Here is a 16,589-nt window from a genome sequence, read left to right as displayed (position 1 = left end):
TGGACGATGCAATGCCAATGCAACGAGTCGCTATGAACCTTTTGGATCTGTTGAAACAGGTGCTGGCGCGATGCCTTTGAATGGGAATATGATTATGCCTGCCTGACTGGGCTCCTCTCCCATGTTTGATTCGATGATTCGATGATTGATTGATTGTTTGATTGACAGGTGATTCGATTGATTGTTCGTCCAGCATTTGAGAGGGAGTGGATGGCAAGGCGCTTGATTGAAGTGGAATATGTAGGGTCAGAGTAGTAGTATATCCCTTGCTCTTGATATAGGTTTGGCTCATAATCGGTATGAGTTGGATTGATGGCGATATGGCTGTTGTAGTGTAGTGTAGTGGTGTAGTGTAGTTATGTGTATATATATAATATTGTGATGGATAGAGTTGGGGTTGGAATGGAATGGACTTGTGATAAATATAACAACAACAAGTGTGTATGTTTGACGTCTAGTTGCCTCTCTTGTCCTTCTCTTTGTCCTTCTCCTTGGCAGTCTCAAGGAGTGCAGGAGGTGGCGCGGTGATTTGCTTCCTGTAGGTCGTAAGCACAGGATATATATTCTCAAAGGCTTCATAGATCTCCTCTCTCACCTTGGCTCCAGTCAATACAATCTTTCCAGACACGAAAATCAACAAGACGACCTTTGGTTTGATCATCTTATAAATGAGGCCTGGGAAGATTTCAGGTTCATACTGTGATTGATAGAGTGAGTGAGTGAGTGAGTGAGTGAGTGAGTGAGTGAGTGATGTTCGATCAATCAATCAAACTTGACTCATCAACTTACATTTGTGAAAGAACTATGAGTGTTGTTCAATGGTTCGAGTCTGATTGGGAATTTGACATCGCAGGAACCAACGATGTTTTGGATCTTAAAGTCGGTGAACTGTGCAGGGAAGTCCAGCTTTTGGATGATTCTGGCGTACTTCCTTGCGGCCAACTTTGACGCCTCCTCTGACTTGGCACCAGTGCACACCATCTTGCCACTCTTAAAGATCAACGCAGTTGTCTTTGGCTCTCTTATACGCATGATGACGGCAGCGAAACGCTTTGGATTGTACTCTGCATTTCTTGCGCCAAGTGCAATGGTCTTTAAGTTCAACTCTGTGCCCATGTTTACTGTCGACACAATGTTTCTGGTTGTGAGGGGAGGAGAAATAAGTAAATGAGCATGACATCACACTTTATATCCTTATATCATCATAACATCGTCGCCAACACTCCATATGTATATCGTCGGAACGACCGCTTACTGTAATACGGGAACTATACCAGAAGGATGTTTAAGAAGGTCGACTTGCATCGATGATGTAGACGACGATGACGAAGCGATACTAGCGATATTAGTTCCACTCATTTCTATTTTGTTTGAATGTATTTATGTATATATATTAAATGATGGGTCTATTATATATGAACTTAATATAGATAATAGGATATTATTGATTGATTGATTGATCGATTGGTGTAAGGTGATTGATTGAGTGAATGAGTGACGGTTCAGTTTCCCTTTCAACAGACTAATAACAAAAGTGTTAGAATGTATGAGTGAGTGATTGATTGATTGAGTGAGAAAGAAGAAGAAGAAGAAGAAGAGGAAGATGTATAAAAGTCAAACAAACAAAAGAAGGATCATTTAAACAACAACAAAGGTCAATTGATGTTGTTATTGTAATAACTATAAAACTATATAGCTATGAACAGATAGTACTTGTTGTAGGTAAGTGGGTAAAAAGTGAAATGAAAGGGAAAGTGAGTGCGAGGGCGTGGGGGTACTTGCAAGGTGTGTTTAAATATTTTACTGAATTTAATTAAAAAGAATAAAAATAAACTGAATGATGAACTTCGATACACATTGTCTCGTGCATGACTCGCGCGCGAATTCAAATTGTTTGATAAAGCCCTGTGTGCGGGTGTGTCTGTGAGGGTATGTCTGTGAGGGCATGTCTGTGAGGGCATGTTACATTGACAATTAAGTCATGTTTGATGGTCATTGGACATGGATGATTGATTGATTGGTTGATTGGCTATTGTACATTGGCCACGGTTTTGTCTGGATCGTTGAGGCCAGAGTTGGAGTTGGTGTTTGGGTTGACCGAATCCTTCTTGGAACATTCGTCATTGTCTTGGTCATTGACTCTGTTGTTGACTTTGTTGACTTTGTCGACTTTGTCTTTGACTTGGCCTCTGACATGATCGCCGATGTTTGAGTTGACAGTGACATTTTCCTTGTAGTTGGTGTCCTTATTGATGGGGGCATTGTCGTTGCCTTTGTTGACTTTGTCGACTTTGTCATTGACTTGGTCGCTGACATGATCCTCGATGTTTGAGTTGGTATTTGCCTTCTCATTCTCTTTGATGGTGGCGTCATTGTTGTTGATGGTATCGTTGTTGTTATTGTTGTTGTCATTGACCTTGTTCTTGTTGTTGCTGCTCTTCTTGCTCTTCTTGCTCTTTTTCTTCTTATTCTCCTGGTTACTGTTGGTTGCAGTCTTCTCGAACAGACCATTGAATTGTTCAGCAGTTGATAATAGACCGGTATTACAGAATGGTTGATCCTTATAGATCATTGGTGTACTGTAGTAGGATTGAAGTGCGACCTTGTCTGCTTCGGTGAATGATCGAGCATGGAATGCTGACATCAATCTCAACCTCATCATATCAACATCATGTGTTATCAATAGATGTTCTCTATTTGTTGCAACAAAGTAATCTCTATCTGCTTGTGTTAAATAGTCCATTATTTGTATAGTATATAGTATAAATCTATTATGACTTGATCAATCAAACTTTGGTCTTCAAACATCATTCATTAATTCAATCATTCAATCACCAAATAATTCAAACGGAAAGTTAACGGTCAGAAATTTGAATTTGAATTGTTTGATGGTCCAATGTTTGAGAAATCGCAATCAATCTCTCAATCAATGAATTAATAAACAAATATTTAATTAAAGTGTAAGGTAATTCATTATTATTATAATAATTTACAAATTGGGTGTTCCTTTAGACCAATAATAATAATTATTTGTTGTTTGGAGTTCCAAACCAAAAAATAATGTTGTTGTCTTGAACAAACTTCCACTTCGATCACTTCACAAACAACATCAACAAAACAATAATAATTAATTGATATATACATGATAAAAGATAGATAGATAGATAGAGAGATGAAGGTCAAGGTACATAATTATAATTACAGTCTTGACTTTGTCCACTTTATCAAGGAGTACGATAGACAGCGTGGCGACAACACTGTCCATGAGTTACCTGCAGACTTTTATTCAACATCAACATCAACAACATCAACATCAACAAACAATAACAATAATAATAATAACAATAATAATAATAATAATAGTAACAAACAACAACAAACACCAAAGACTTTGAAGAAACAAGACAAAGCATCAACATCTTCATCAAACTTACTACTTCTTCAAAATCATGATGCGCTGGCTCTGACAACGACTCAGCCACCCAACACACCAACTACACCTGCAGCCAACAGCAGCAATGCTGTAGCCAATAACAACAACAACAACAACAATGGACGACGCACTTCCATTGCACCATCACCAAGCCACACATCGCCAACACTCTCCGCGTCACTCTTATCAGCGTCATCTGGAAACATTGTTGTCACATCACCCGAGTTGCTCTCTGCACACCCATTGCTCTCGATGCCCCTGCAGTTGCCTCCACCGAGGAGGGGACCTGGCCGTCCCAAAAAGGCAGACCAGGAGCAGCAGCGTCGCTACGAAGAGCAGCAGTCCCTGTTGGCGCAGCTGCAGGCGCTCGTGCCAATGGACGATGACCTGAGGAACTCTATCCCAGCGCTGGCCGAAATGGAGCAGCATCGTCAACAGCAGAATCATCAGCGACAACAGAACCAACAGATACTCCATCAACAACAGCACCCACATCAACCTCAAGGTGGTCAAGGTCACCAGCCGCAACAATCACAGCAGCAAGGCAAACGAAAGAGCAATGTACAAATGACAAAGGATGACGAGGAGCACGAGACTGAGGACGAAGATGCCGAGGAGGAAGATGAGAGCGCGTCAGAGTTGCTTAGTAGTGATGACCACATCAGACCAACGACCAAGACGACAAACAGCATGAAGAGGAAGCGCAGTGGACGAAGAGCATTGAGTGATGAGGATCACTCTGTTGACGATGATGACGACGAGGAGGAGAGTATGCAGAGCTCAGACAGCGAGCATCTGTTGATCGACAAGAAAGAGAAGGAGAAGGAGAAGGAGAAGGAGCAGCAGATTCAGGAGGCCAACAGGAGAAGGAGGTCAGAGTACACATTCGACCCAAGCAGCAGCAGTATCACACCGACGTTGGTACACACGACTGGAGCCAGTGGTAGTGTACCAGGAGGTATGAGGACAAGGGGCAGGAGTGCGATGCTCCAACATGATGAGCCCTCGACCACTGCGGAGCCAGAGAAAGATGCCAAGACAATGGCTGCACCTGCGACCCCAACACAATTGCCTCAGCGAGGTCACGGAAGACAGGCATCCACGACCTCCGCACCAGCTACACCTGGTGCCCCCGCCACACCGACCGCCACATCGGCAGTCACTTCCGCCCCATCCACACCTGCTGCACCAACCGAGTTAAAGGTTGCAGCAATGACGCCAACTACTACTACAACAACACCTATTACCACAACACCCAACACAACAACGGCACCAGCTACGCCATCTACACCATCCACACCTGCAGAGGCAGTGGCAAAGGGTGCAGCAGCACCATCACCAGCCAATCCATTGGAGAAGAGGAGAGGACCAGGTCGTCCAAGAAAACATCCACGACCAGACGATCAGCCAGCTGCCAAGTAATAAATAGTAAATGAAATGGAATAGAATGGAATATGGATGAATGGATGATGGGGATGGGGATGGATGGGATGATGGATTGATGTCCACCTCTCTCTCTCTTTCATTACACTTTGGTTCTTCTTTCTACAGCCTATAGATGGTCTTGACAGTTGAACTGAGATCACCTACTATCTTGGCGTTCTGTATAGAGTCCTTTGGAGTGAACAGTACATTCTCCTGTCTGTCCTTGTGATATGCCAGTGTCTTGATCAAGTTTCCAACTGATGGATTGAATGATATCCTTGATGAATCCAACTAATATGATTGAATGGATGTCAGTCAGTGAGTGATGTTGCCGACCAGATCACTTCAGGTGTGATACATACCGATGGATCAGAGCACAGATCACTCAGTACTGATGCATAGTCGTTGTACATTGGCTCCGTACTCAATAGACAGTCAGACGATATTGTGTTGCTAAGACTTAAAAAGGGTATTTGAATTGTACAGTCGCTTCTATATATTGCGTGTAGCTGTTTGTTGATGATGATGATTGGTTAGGATCATGGCAACTGATCAGTCATGGTAGTCATAGTATACTTACACTCTCTGACAGGGTCTCTTTGGCTTCTTTTGACTTGTTGGGTGCAGTTGCTGGAGCCTTCTTGATGCCGGCTGGTGACACGGGAACATTCTTGCTTGGCGTTGATGTTGTTGTTGGTGCTCCCATCACTCCTGCGCCAGTCTTGATTACTTTGATATTCTTTGGTTGTATTACATTATTATTATTATTGTTGTTATTGTTGTTGTTGGTACTACTGCTGCTGTTGTTGTTATTGTTGTTGTTGATGTTTGCGATTGGCTTCATTGGTGATGGCTTTCCATTTACAATACTTGGTGCTGGCTTTAGTGGAGGTCTGCTGGTTGTTGATGTCTGATTACTCTGTCCATTTGTACCAGTAGTGGATGCGTCTGATCCAGTTGCTGCAGTGCCAGTGCTAATGCCAGTGCCAGAAGATGATCCATTCTGTTTGAAGTTGTTGATGAGCTTCCTTACTTGTGACGGTGAGTTTGACGTTGACGATGATGGTGATTGATTGTTGTTATCCTTCTTTATCACATCATCCTTTGTTACAACTGTTGAGTACTGATCATCCTTTGTAACGACTGTTGAGTACTGATCATCTTTGGTGACCACTGTAGAGTACTGATCATCCTTGGTGACCACTGTGGAGTATTGTTCATCCTTTGTGACCACTGTAGAGTATTGCTCATCCTTTGTCACAACAGTTGAGTAGTTGGTCGTAGTATTGTTGTTGTTACCATCATCCTTTGTCACAACTGTTGAGTAGTTCTCTTCATCCTCGCTGTTGCTATCAAAGTTTGCTTCATCCTCCTCTTCATCATCAATGTATTCCGCAGAGTTGAGTATATTCCTACACTTCTCTATCAAGTCTTCTAGTATAGTGAACGGCTTATTAGTCTGAACAAACTCATGCTACATTGATTGAATGATGTTAGTATGTTTGATTGAGTTCACTCTACTCCCAAACAAGACTAACCTTTAACAGCTCACTTGAGGATGGTCTCTGTGATGGATCCTTGGTGAGACACTTGGCGATGAAGTCGTGGAACTTGGGAGACCATTTGTCTTTGTCTTTGAGGGTGGGCGGATCCTCGCGCGGGATCATAAAGATGACACGCATGGGATGAACGTTGGCATTGGGTGGGATAGCCTCAGCCATCTCGACCGCTGTGATGCCCAGCGACCAAACATCAGCCTTGCCATCATACTTATTCTCTTGTATGACCTCTGGTGCCATCCAATAAGGTGTACCAACGAATGTATTCCTCTTTGAGAACGTCGAGAACAGCTGTGCACTAACTCCAAAGTCGGCTATATGATTGATTGATGTGATGTGATGTGATGACGCGAGTAAGTTAAGTGTGTTGCTGCTTGGACATGGGCTGCACACACGACACTTACCAAGCTTGACCTCTCCCTTGTCGTTCAACAAGATGTTGCCACCTTTGATATCACGATGTATCTTCTTGCACTCGTGTAGATATTGTAGTCCTTTGAGAGCCTCGCGACATACCAGTGCGATCTCATCCTCGCTAAAGCACTCGACCAGCTGCAGTAGATCACTGATTGAACCACCGCCGCAGTACTCCATGGCAATCCACAGTTGGTGGTCCTTGAAGTAGCTGCCGTAGTAACGCACGATGTTGGTGTCATTGCACTCGGCAAGGATCGAGATCTCCTTGCGCACGTCTTTGATTGCCTCTTGATCGTAGAGTGAGATGATCTTTATCGCCACTACTGAGCCATCGTTGATATTGATCGCTTTGAACACCTGTCCGAACGAGCCCTTTCCCAGACGTTCCTGTTTCTGGAAGATTGTTGCTGGGTCCTCAGGTGAGATCGGCACGCCAAGCTTATCCGACAATGTCTTGACATTTATAACCGCTGGTTTCTTTAATGGCATCATCATTTGATCGCCTCTTGTCATATCACTGCAGCAGAACAGTTCACTATCTTACAGTGCAGTGTATATTTTTATATATTGTTTGATTGATTGAGTGAGTGAGTTGATTGAGTGATTGATTGATTAGATGATTGATTGATTGAATGAATGAAGTATTTGTTGTCTTTGATGTTGTTGACCTGTCTCTATATATCTCTCTCTATCTCCTTTGTGAAGATACACTACATATATTAATGATTGATTGATTAATTAATGAAAGATATTGTTTATATGAATGGGAACTGTCAATGCTTCAGTTGTGCACAACACCAACTCCATCCATTTTTTGCAATTTATGCAATTCTTCAGGTTATGTTGTGTGAGGGTAAGGGTTGGGCAAGGGTTGAGGGTAGGGTTGAGGGCAAGGGTAAGGGTTGAGGGTTAAGGTAAGGGTAATGGAGGGCATAATGAATGAATGAATGAATGAAGGAAAGAAGTTTATTTCTTCCTGGTAGGTCTCTTCTTTTCCTCTTGGATCATCATCTCTTGGATGGCGTTTTTGCTGAGTACTTCATTCTGGAGGTCGGTTATGTGTTTGCAAATGTCCTTCTCCATGGCTTCAAGCTTGTCTTCGACACTGAATAACTTCTTGGACAATGCATCGATTGGGTAGAGCTTCTTCATCATGGAGCCACCGAATGCCATCGAGTCGGCGTTGTTGTTCGAGTCGATCGTCTTCTTGACGTCGGCCAACAGGTTGGTGACGTGGGCGTTGGTCGCCAGACCCTTGGTCGAGCGCACCAGCGTCTTGGTCTCCTGGATGATCTTGTCGATCGTTGCATTGCACTCCTTGATGTCGGCACGGTTGTTGGTGATGTCCACCTTGAGATAGTTCAGCTCCATCTGCATGTTGGACATGACCTTTTGCAGGTCCTTGAACTGCTCAAACGTGTTGTCTCCCAGACGACGGTTGGTGTCCTCAATCTTGCGCACGACATTGTCATTCTTGGTGGCCACATAGTTGCGGAAGTCCACCAGCTCGGACTTGATACGATCAGATTGTATGTTTGATTTAGTTCTTTGGGACTTTAGTTCGTCAAACACCTGATGTGATTGAGTGATTGAGTGATTGAGCGAGCCAGGGAGAGAGGGAGTAAGTATCAGAGGACGCGGCGAGTGTGGCCAGGGGAGTGGACATACCGAATGGACTTCACGCATGAGGCTATCTTTGATCTGGCGCAGTTCATACTCAATATCTTGGGGAAGTGTGGATGATGGTAGATTGGTCGCGCCGCCACTATTATGGCTAGTATTGTTTGATCTTGATGAGTTGTTGTACTTGGTCGATGAAGATGATGTTGTTGATGTCGATGTCGATGATGATGAAGTTGTTGGTGCGTACATTTGTTGAGGTAGTAGTAGTTGTTGAGGTAGTGGTTGTTGTTGTGGTTGTGGTAGAGATAGAGGTATATGTTGTTGTTGTTGTTGTACATTGAATGCCATCTCTTGACTGTTTGTTACCATCATGATGTCCTCAGTGGGATAGGATAAGGACTGAGATTCAGGGGCAGTAATAAGGGATGAGTTGTTGTCTTGTGAGTACTCATCGACAGAGTCGTACATCCTACTCCTGCCATTGATTCCAGATGCATGACTGTCATTGTTGTCCAAGATGCCGCCGTGTCCATTGATGTTGATGTTGTTGTTGTTGTCAATGTCAATGGACTTGTTGCCGTGAGATGGTGATCGTGATGGTGATCTTGACCGTTTGTTCGTGCCAGACACTGTGGATGGTGATGCATTGCGTTGTCTATTTGGAGATGGTGATGAGAACTTCTGTTGTTGTTGTTGTTGGTGTGGTAGCAGCTGTGCAGGATAGGCCGATTGTCTTCGGTGCTTTGAATCAGGTGATTCACTTCTACTGCGATCTCGTGATCGTCCTCTACGAGGACTGAGATCAGAAGTATTGTTGCCATTGGAGTGCTTTGATGATGATGAGTAGTTGTTGTTGTTGTTTGATCGGTAGTTGTCGGTTGTTGTTGATGATGATGATGTCGTCGTTGATGTTAATTGGGGTGGCGGTACAAAGAAATGTGCATTGTTGTTGTTGTCGTTACTATGATGTGAGCGTGATCCACCAGGGCTTGTACTTCTTCCTCTATGAGGACTAAACGTCCTTGTTCGTTTAGACTGTTGGTGATTGCCTCGGAATCCAGGTGATCTTGAGCCTGAAGGTGTTTGATTGAGTGAGCATGTGATTGATCGAATGATTGAGAATGAGCGATATACTTACGTGAGCGATATCCTCTCCTTGTTGGAGACTGGGACTGAACGGGAGGTGCCTGGGCACTGCCAGGCATTGTGGCAAAGTTGACGACGAGCTTGCGGTTCTTCATTTCAAAGTCGTGGAATCTTGCAATTGCACGCTCAGCCTCTTCGACGGTCTGGTACTCAATGAAGCCGTAGCCCTTCTTCTCGATGAAGTGGCTGCTCATGACACGACCGATTTCGCTAAAGAGGTCCAGCAGTTGGTTGGGCGTCGTGAACTCAACGTCGTAGCCAGAGATGTAGATTCTTGACGAGCGAGGTGCCGAGAAGATCGTGCCCGACTGTGGCGTGGGCAGCTGACGTTTGGACACCGAGTACTCTATCATTATCTTCTTGCCCATGACCAATGTACCACTCAAGTACTTGATGGCTTCAGCAGCTTGATCAGTTGTTTTATATTCCTTCATTGATTTGATTGATTGATTGATTGAGTGAGTGAGTGAGAGAGAGAAAGAGAAAGAGAAAGAGAAAGGATGCGAGAGAGCATATATGTGTAAGAGGGGATGATCATCAGGGTCGATCGAGAATGCAATGAGCTGTACAAGACATGATCGCAGTCAATGTCAATGTGGTGAGCAAGAGTGAATGAATACGTACTACAAAGCCATAGCCACCTTTCCATGAATGGTTGCATATTCGTCCATACTTCTGAAAGAGTTCAAAGAGTTCGCGATCAGTGAACTGATTAGAGTCAATCTTGATGTAAAGTTTAGTTGATGTCATTGTTACTCCTCGTCGTCGTTATTGTTATTGTTGTTGTCGTCGCGCCCAAATGTTCAATGATCGATTGATTGATTGATTGAATGATTGATTGATTGATTCAGTGCAATTCGTGAGAAGCAAGAGTAGCAGTCAGTGCGAGCAATGTAGATGCTTTGTTGTTGTTTGTTGTTAATGAGTAGCTTGTTCAAAGATGTAACAATGCAACCTTTCGATTCTTCAAATGAGTATGAGAAGGAGGAGGAGTGTAAGAGGTATTGTGTAAGCAATGTATTCTATTCACCAAATGAGGCAGTCCAAGTTGAATGAATGAATGAATGATTGAATAATAGATGATTGTTTGATTGAATTATACGTGAACAATACTGTGAACAATGAACAATGAATTGGGTCAAACAATGCTCTTGTTCAAACTTGTCACATGATCATGTCAACAAAGAAACAAAAAAAAAAAACAAGATCTGAAATCAAGGAGATTACACTTTCTTGATGTATCATTTACATGGATACCCATCATTATTATTATTGATATCAATAATAATAGTAGTAGTAATAATAATAATCTTTATTAATAGTAAAATTATAATGTCCAAAAACTTGATATTTATTAATATCTGGAATTAATATATTATATTAAATACCAAGTACCAAACTAAAAATTACTATCTTGATATCGAAGTTATCTAGTTATTACATTGACATGAATAATTATATATATATTGAATACCAATTGAAGACTGGAGTTCTTTGTTGACATGATCAAACAAGTTGGAATGATAAAATATCCATCAAAAGTGGGGGACAATGTCAAAGTTTGAAGAAGTTTCAGAAGACTCTCATTCATCAAAGAGATACATATATATTAGAAAGATAGAGAAATAGATAGATAGAAATGAGTGAAACAACATCAACAAGCAAATATCAAAGTATACAGGGATCTAAACAACAGGAGAACTTATATAGACAGTTGGCCTTGCTGACGAGGATACAGGATAACAATGTTGTCTCACACTTGGTTCATTTGGCCATTGACAAGATCTGTGGCAAGACCATTGTCGATGCCGTCAAGTCAATCCAACTCGATCAACAATTGATCACACTGATAATCGATGTACTTCAATTGTTTGTCAGCAAAGTTGTTGGACGTGATCTTAAGCGTGAGCACATCATCGAGGATCTCAAGACTGCTCGCGTCCAAGAGGCACACGCCAACATTGTGGCCGACTGCATCCAAGCACGCTATCAAGACATCAAGCGCGAGCTCACCGAGCAGTTGACCTCAATCTCATCATCATCACTTACAGACTTTGATTGGAAGATGAATGTAAGATCAACTTTGACGATATCGTGTGATTGATTGATTGAATGATTGATCGGGAGACATAATAATAACATCATCATCAACATCACATCATATATCTAGCTCATCCTATCAAGTGACAAGATCAACAGTGTACAAGAGAGTGTGTTGATGCTTAACTTGTCGGTCGATCACCACACCGACAAGAAGGAGCAGTTGCTGGTGGAGCTCACAAAGAAGGACCTCGATCAACTGTTGAGCACATTCGATCAGATCAACAGTGTAGTGCAATCCTTGAAGGTGTAGAGTATCGACACTCCATCGTCCGGGTCCTTCCCAACATAATGTGTATAACATCGATCATTCATAATCAATCACTGCTTCAGGATTAAATCCATGCTCGACCATGGTCGGGCAGTCAGAACAAACGACGTCTGTTGCGAAATGATCAATCAAGGGGAGTGTTGGCGGGCGAACCGAGTGATGGATCATGCCTAGAGTGATCTAATTGTTAATGTCGCGTAGTGTTTGTGTGTTTGAGTTTATTGTCTTCTCTTGCTCTCTCTCATCTTCTTGGCCTCCTGGATCAAGTCCATCTGTCTCTCCATGTCCTTCAACTCTTTAGTCTGTATTGATTGATTGATCAGTAAGTGTGTCGGTTTGATTGATTGATCAGGCTGATACATACATTGGTAGACTCGTCCAACTTCATACGAGCAAAGTCGTACAGAGGTACGTCACCTGGACGTTCGAACAGTTTGCCACGTCTGGTCTCCTTCTGGCGTGGGTCAATGTCTTGAGCGGCGCGCAGTTGCTCTCTTCTCCTGTAGAGACGGAGCTTGATGTCACGCAGACGCATGAGATCGTAGGACTCGGTCTGCTCATCATCGTCATCCTCGTCCTCAGCGTCGTCTTCGATCTCCTTGATCCTCTTTCTGACGTCGATCAGACGCTCCTTGAGCGTCTGGAGGTCGTTAATGTTCTCGGGCAGCTCGTTGCTGAACTCGTGAGCGAGACGCGCGTCGTCCATCGACAGCTCGTCAATCAGACGCTGCGTGGGCTTCTTGTTGAGGTCGGGACGGTTCAGAATCATTCTGACGACGGCGCTGTTGCTAAGCGCTGGTGTGGTGCTGATCTCTGACTGGGCGTTGGCGACCTCGGTGGCCTCGTTTCTGAGCTTGGAGATCATCTCCTCCATCTCCTCGACGACCTGCTCGTAGGCTTCCAGCGCGTCGTTGGTGTCGACCAGCTTGTCGGTGTTGGGCGCGATCAGCATGCGCACCTCATGCACCATTCGGTTGATGTCCTGCTTGATCACACCATAGTTGTTAGCAACGAATGGCTTGTTCATGCGATTGGCAAACTCTGGTGATGTTGCCGTCTCCCATTCTACCTTCTCGCGCAACAATTGATCGAATATTCGTTTAGATACAACTTTTCTCTGTTGTTGTTGTTGTTGTTTCTTTGTAGATGTAGTTGATGTCCTTTGCTGCTGTTGGGTAGAGGTTGATAATGCTCTAGTATAATATACATTGACACAACATGTTGATGATATCAAGGTCTTTGACCTAATGATTGTGTTGTTCAACATGCTTTGCTTATATGTATGTATATATAAATGTGTACAAAGTATGATTGTATGTATCTGATCCTTCGGCTCACTGATCAGTCGACATACTTGACTTTGAATTTTTCAAAACATACCCTACCCTTGCCCTCACCCTTGCCCTCACAGACATACCCTCACACAAATTTGTCAAACTTGAATACATTCTTAGCATTAAACAATATAATTGAATGGATAACATGTTCTTTAGACTAGTACAAATAAGACTTATTCAATTGATATCTCTAATATCCAGGACCAAGAGCAGTATTTCAATCAGTTCTACCTATTACCATTGGTGAAGAATCAAAAAAACAATAATTCAATCAGTTTCAAAAGTGATGAAGAGACGAAGATCAGATAAACATCTGTCATGGAGTATAACTTGCCCCGTTAGGATAACTGATCGATCGAATGATGGCGATTGTCATCATCAATCCAAAGCATAACCGTTGAATGTTGGAAGGGCAATCAATGGATATAAAGTAAACCGGGTCTGGCTTCATTCTTACATTCAATCAATCAATCATTCATTCATATCAATCCAACAATCAATCTATTATGAAATACTCAAACTTATTATGTTTGGCACTTGTTGTCATTGTGGCCATCCAACTCACTTCATCAATGAGAGTAGGTATAATCTTACCCGACTCTCCAAAGTCATTTACTCACTGATACTATACAAACAAACAGACCTCAACCAGCATATCTCCACCAACTTCACTTGTCGGCTTTGCCTTTGGACTTGATCCAGTTGCCCCACTTTACATCAAGATTAACCTGGAAACTGGCCACAACATTAACAACACACTTCCATTGCAAAAGAAACAAAATATCCAATCCATCCTTCAAGTGTACGACAATGATGACGTCCTCGTCTACTACATGGATACTGATAGTCAAGGCGATTACATTGGAGACTTGTCTATGTACCATCCAGGAGTATGTTATCTTTGTTGATTGATTGAATATCACTTACTGACTGTCAGTACTCTGGTTTAGAATAATACTATGACGAGACTTCAAACGATACCATATACTCAAGCAGAGTCCACCTATGAACCCGTTATATTGACTGGAGCTGGTTATAACGCCAAGACAAACACTATGTACTCCTTTGTCCAAATCTATGAAACATATGATCTTGGTGTATTATCCATTTCATTCAAAGATCAATCATTGTAAGTAGTTTGGTACGTACATAATGAAGGTCAACAGTTAACTAACCAATTTACCTTTGTTTAGTGGGTTCACATCATTATCCAACAGTTGGATCAATGTCACCGCCGCAGCATCATGCTTCGACCCAATTGGCGAGAAGTACTATATTGCTTTGTTATTGATTGACTCTGATTTGCAGATTGCCACTTATGATACTGTTAGCAAGTCAGAGGTGATGTTATTCAATGTATCATTGGGTATTGATATTGATAACAGTACCGATGGTACACCTCACTTTAGTGTCTATGTATGGGACTCGATGATGTATGTCTTTGTAGGCTCTACCCAGGAAGGATTCCCATTATGGATTGGTGTAGTCAATTTGGCAACACAACAAGTCAAGACCATTGTTCAGGATAACATTCCTTTGTATGACAAGAACCTACCACCATTCACTATTGATCACAACAATGGGTATATGTCTGCCTTTGCCATTGACAACACCGGCAAGACCTACCTCTACATGCTTGACCTGTCCACTCAAGACTACACCAAGACATCTGAGCCAAACCTCTGGGTCAATCCTCAAGACTTCATCTATGAATCAATCTTGTCGTCATAAATTAAAATAAAGTTGTCTATTACGTGTATCGTTCTTCTTGCGCAAGACTATTTTAGTCAAAGAGACACGATCAGTAAGATTTCATTTCCCCTCATTTCGAAACAGTTTACTGATTGTGTCGCTTGGCCCATTGGGATAACTGATCGGGTCAGTGATGGCGATTGATGATCGTCTTCTCCAATTAATGCAACGTTGGCATGATTCCCTATTTAGTACTTTTGAACTACCTTCAACCAATCATTATAAAGACTTGATTTCCACCTGGTCATTCTTTACACTTTCATTCAATCAATCATTCATACAATCAACCAATCAACCATGAAATCATCCACCTTTATATGTTTGACTCTGTTTGTCATTATGATCTCTCAAATCACTTCATCAATGGGCGTAAGTATCCTAAGAATCTTTCCAACTCCTACTCAACTTACTTATTTACTCATGCACCTTCAGATCACTTCTACATCATCAATACCAACTTCACGGTAGGCGTTGCCATAAGCTTCCCTCAAGTTGATTTCCAATACATCAAGCTAAACAGGGAGACTGGTACCAACTTTACCCAGACAATTCCAGTCAATTCAAATATTCAATCCATGCTGCAGGTCTACAACAATGGTGACATCCTCTTCTATACAAACAGTGATACTGGTAACCTTCCTTTATATCATCCAGGAGTATGTTGTTATTGTTGGATACCATGAATGATTGATTTACTAACTTTGGACTATTTTTAGAATAATACTATTACAAACCCTCAATCGATACTATATACTGATGCTCAAAGTTCCTATGCTCATGTACCATACTCTGGAACTGGTTACAATGCCAACACAAACACTGTCTACTCCTTTGTCGTTGTAAATCAAACATTTGATATTGGAGTATTAGCCATTTCATTCAATGATCAATCATTGTAAGTAGCATGCAATGCCACCATCAGGGAGGAAGCTCAGTTACTAACGAACGCTTCTTGACTACTTGTAGTGAGTACACATCGTTGACCAACAGACCAATCAATGTCACTGCTTGGTCGTCGTGCTACGATCCAAACAACCAGACATTCTATGCAAGTTTGTTGTTGAGTGACGCAGTGATGCAGACCGCCGTTTACGATACGTTCAACAAGGCAGAGGTGATGTTATTCAATGTGTCGTTGGACATTGATGTTGATAACGATTGGTTTGGTGAACCATTCCTCAATGTCTACGTCTGGGACTCGTTGATGTATGTTATGGTTGGTGCAGATCAACCTGGTTATCCATTATGGATTGGTGTCGTTGATTTGGAAACACAACATGTCAAGACCATTATGCAGGACAACTTGATGTTGCTCACTGATAGCATACCAACATTCTCTGTTGATCCCGTCCATGGCTACATGTCAGCCTATGGCTTGGATGTTGACAGTGAGACTGCCTACCTCTACATGCTTGACATGTCCACCCAAGCCTACACCAAGATTGCCCAGCCAAAGTTGTATGTTGGTCCTCAAGACTTCATGTATGAAGCATTCTGGACTTCGTCATAAATTCTTTAAAGTTATA

General features: G+C 42.4%; 9 protein-coding genes across 9 annotated transcripts; 4 read left to right on the top strand and 5 right to left on the bottom strand.

The window, feature by feature from the left end:
• Nucleotides 1-454: 454 nt before the first annotated feature.
• SAMD00019534_042820 (hypothetical protein) lies at nt 455-1,116 on the bottom strand (the record flags this gene model as incomplete). The annotated part of the gene is made up of 2 exons (XM_012900787.1): nt 455-697; nt 790-1,116. 2 exons carry the CDS (start codon nt 1,114-1,116, stop codon nt 455-457), a joined length of 570 nt encoding a protein of 189 aa, XP_012756241.1.
• Nucleotides 1,117-2,029: 913 nt separating this feature from the next.
• On the bottom strand, nt 2,030-2,659 carry SAMD00019534_042810 (hypothetical protein; the record flags this gene model as incomplete). The annotated part of the gene is made up of 1 exon (XM_012900786.1): nt 2,030-2,659. The coding sequence occupies one exon, from the start codon at nt 2,657-2,659 to the stop codon at nt 2,030-2,032; it is 630 nt and encodes a 209-aa protein (XP_012756240.1).
• Nucleotides 2,660-3,172: 513 nt separating this feature from the next.
• On the top strand, nt 3,173-4,855 carry SAMD00019534_042800 (hypothetical protein; the record flags this gene model as incomplete). The annotated part of the gene is made up of 1 exon (XM_012900785.1): nt 3,173-4,855. The coding sequence occupies one exon, from the start codon at nt 3,173-3,175 to the stop codon at nt 4,853-4,855; it is 1,683 nt and encodes a 560-aa protein (XP_012756239.1).
• Nucleotides 4,856-4,978: 123 nt separating this feature from the next.
• SAMD00019534_042790 (hypothetical protein) lies at nt 4,979-7,326 on the bottom strand (the record flags this gene model as incomplete). The annotated part of the gene is made up of 5 exons (XM_012900784.1): nt 4,979-5,149; nt 5,221-5,367; nt 5,439-6,332; nt 6,397-6,731; nt 6,822-7,326. The coding sequence occupies 5 exons, from the start codon at nt 7,324-7,326 to the stop codon at nt 4,979-4,981; spliced, it is 2,052 nt and encodes a 683-aa protein (XP_012756238.1).
• Nucleotides 7,327-7,800: 474 nt separating this feature from the next.
• SAMD00019534_042780 (hypothetical protein) lies at nt 7,801-10,037 on the bottom strand (the record flags this gene model as incomplete). Its single annotated transcript, XM_012900783.1, has 3 exons — nt 7,801-8,406; nt 8,503-9,530; nt 9,596-10,037. 3 exons carry the CDS (start codon nt 10,035-10,037, stop codon nt 7,801-7,803), a joined length of 2,076 nt encoding a protein of 691 aa, XP_012756237.1.
• A 1,205-nt stretch (nt 10,038-11,242) lies between these two features.
• On the top strand, nt 11,243-11,956 carry SAMD00019534_042770 (hypothetical protein; the record flags this gene model as incomplete). The annotated part of the gene is made up of 2 exons (XM_012900782.1): nt 11,243-11,674; nt 11,774-11,956. The coding sequence occupies 2 exons, from the start codon at nt 11,243-11,245 to the stop codon at nt 11,954-11,956; spliced, it is 615 nt and encodes a 204-aa protein (XP_012756236.1).
• A 236-nt stretch (nt 11,957-12,192) lies between these two features.
• Nucleotides 12,193-13,241, bottom strand: SAMD00019534_042760 (hypothetical protein; the record flags this gene model as incomplete). Its single annotated transcript, XM_012900781.1, has 2 exons — nt 12,193-12,276; nt 12,339-13,241. The coding sequence occupies 2 exons, from the start codon at nt 13,239-13,241 to the stop codon at nt 12,193-12,195; spliced, it is 987 nt and encodes a 328-aa protein (XP_012756235.1).
• Nucleotides 13,242-13,817: 576 nt separating this feature from the next.
• SAMD00019534_042750 (hypothetical protein) lies at nt 13,818-15,042 on the top strand (the record flags this gene model as incomplete). The annotated part of the gene is made up of 4 exons (XM_012900780.1): nt 13,818-13,889; nt 13,953-14,201; nt 14,262-14,440; nt 14,505-15,042. 4 exons carry the CDS (start codon nt 13,818-13,820, stop codon nt 15,040-15,042), a joined length of 1,038 nt encoding a protein of 345 aa, XP_012756234.1.
• Nucleotides 15,043-15,380: 338 nt separating this feature from the next.
• Nucleotides 15,381-16,573, top strand: SAMD00019534_042740 (hypothetical protein; the record flags this gene model as incomplete). The annotated part of the gene is made up of 4 exons (XM_012900779.1): nt 15,381-15,432; nt 15,496-15,719; nt 15,780-15,958; nt 16,030-16,573. The coding sequence occupies 4 exons, from the start codon at nt 15,381-15,383 to the stop codon at nt 16,571-16,573; spliced, it is 999 nt and encodes a 332-aa protein (XP_012756233.1).
• Nucleotides 16,574-16,589: the final 16 nt, after the last annotated feature.

Source organism: Acytostelium subglobosum (assembly GCF_000787575.1).
Source record: "Acytostelium subglobosum LB1 DNA, scaffold: scaffold7, whole genome shotgun sequence".
Taxonomy (NCBI): Eukaryota; Evosea; class Eumycetozoa; order Acytosteliales; family Acytosteliaceae; genus Acytostelium; species Acytostelium subglobosum.
The sequence above is the reverse complement of the archived record's forward strand: the minus strand, read 5'-3'. Positions and strand labels throughout refer to the sequence as shown.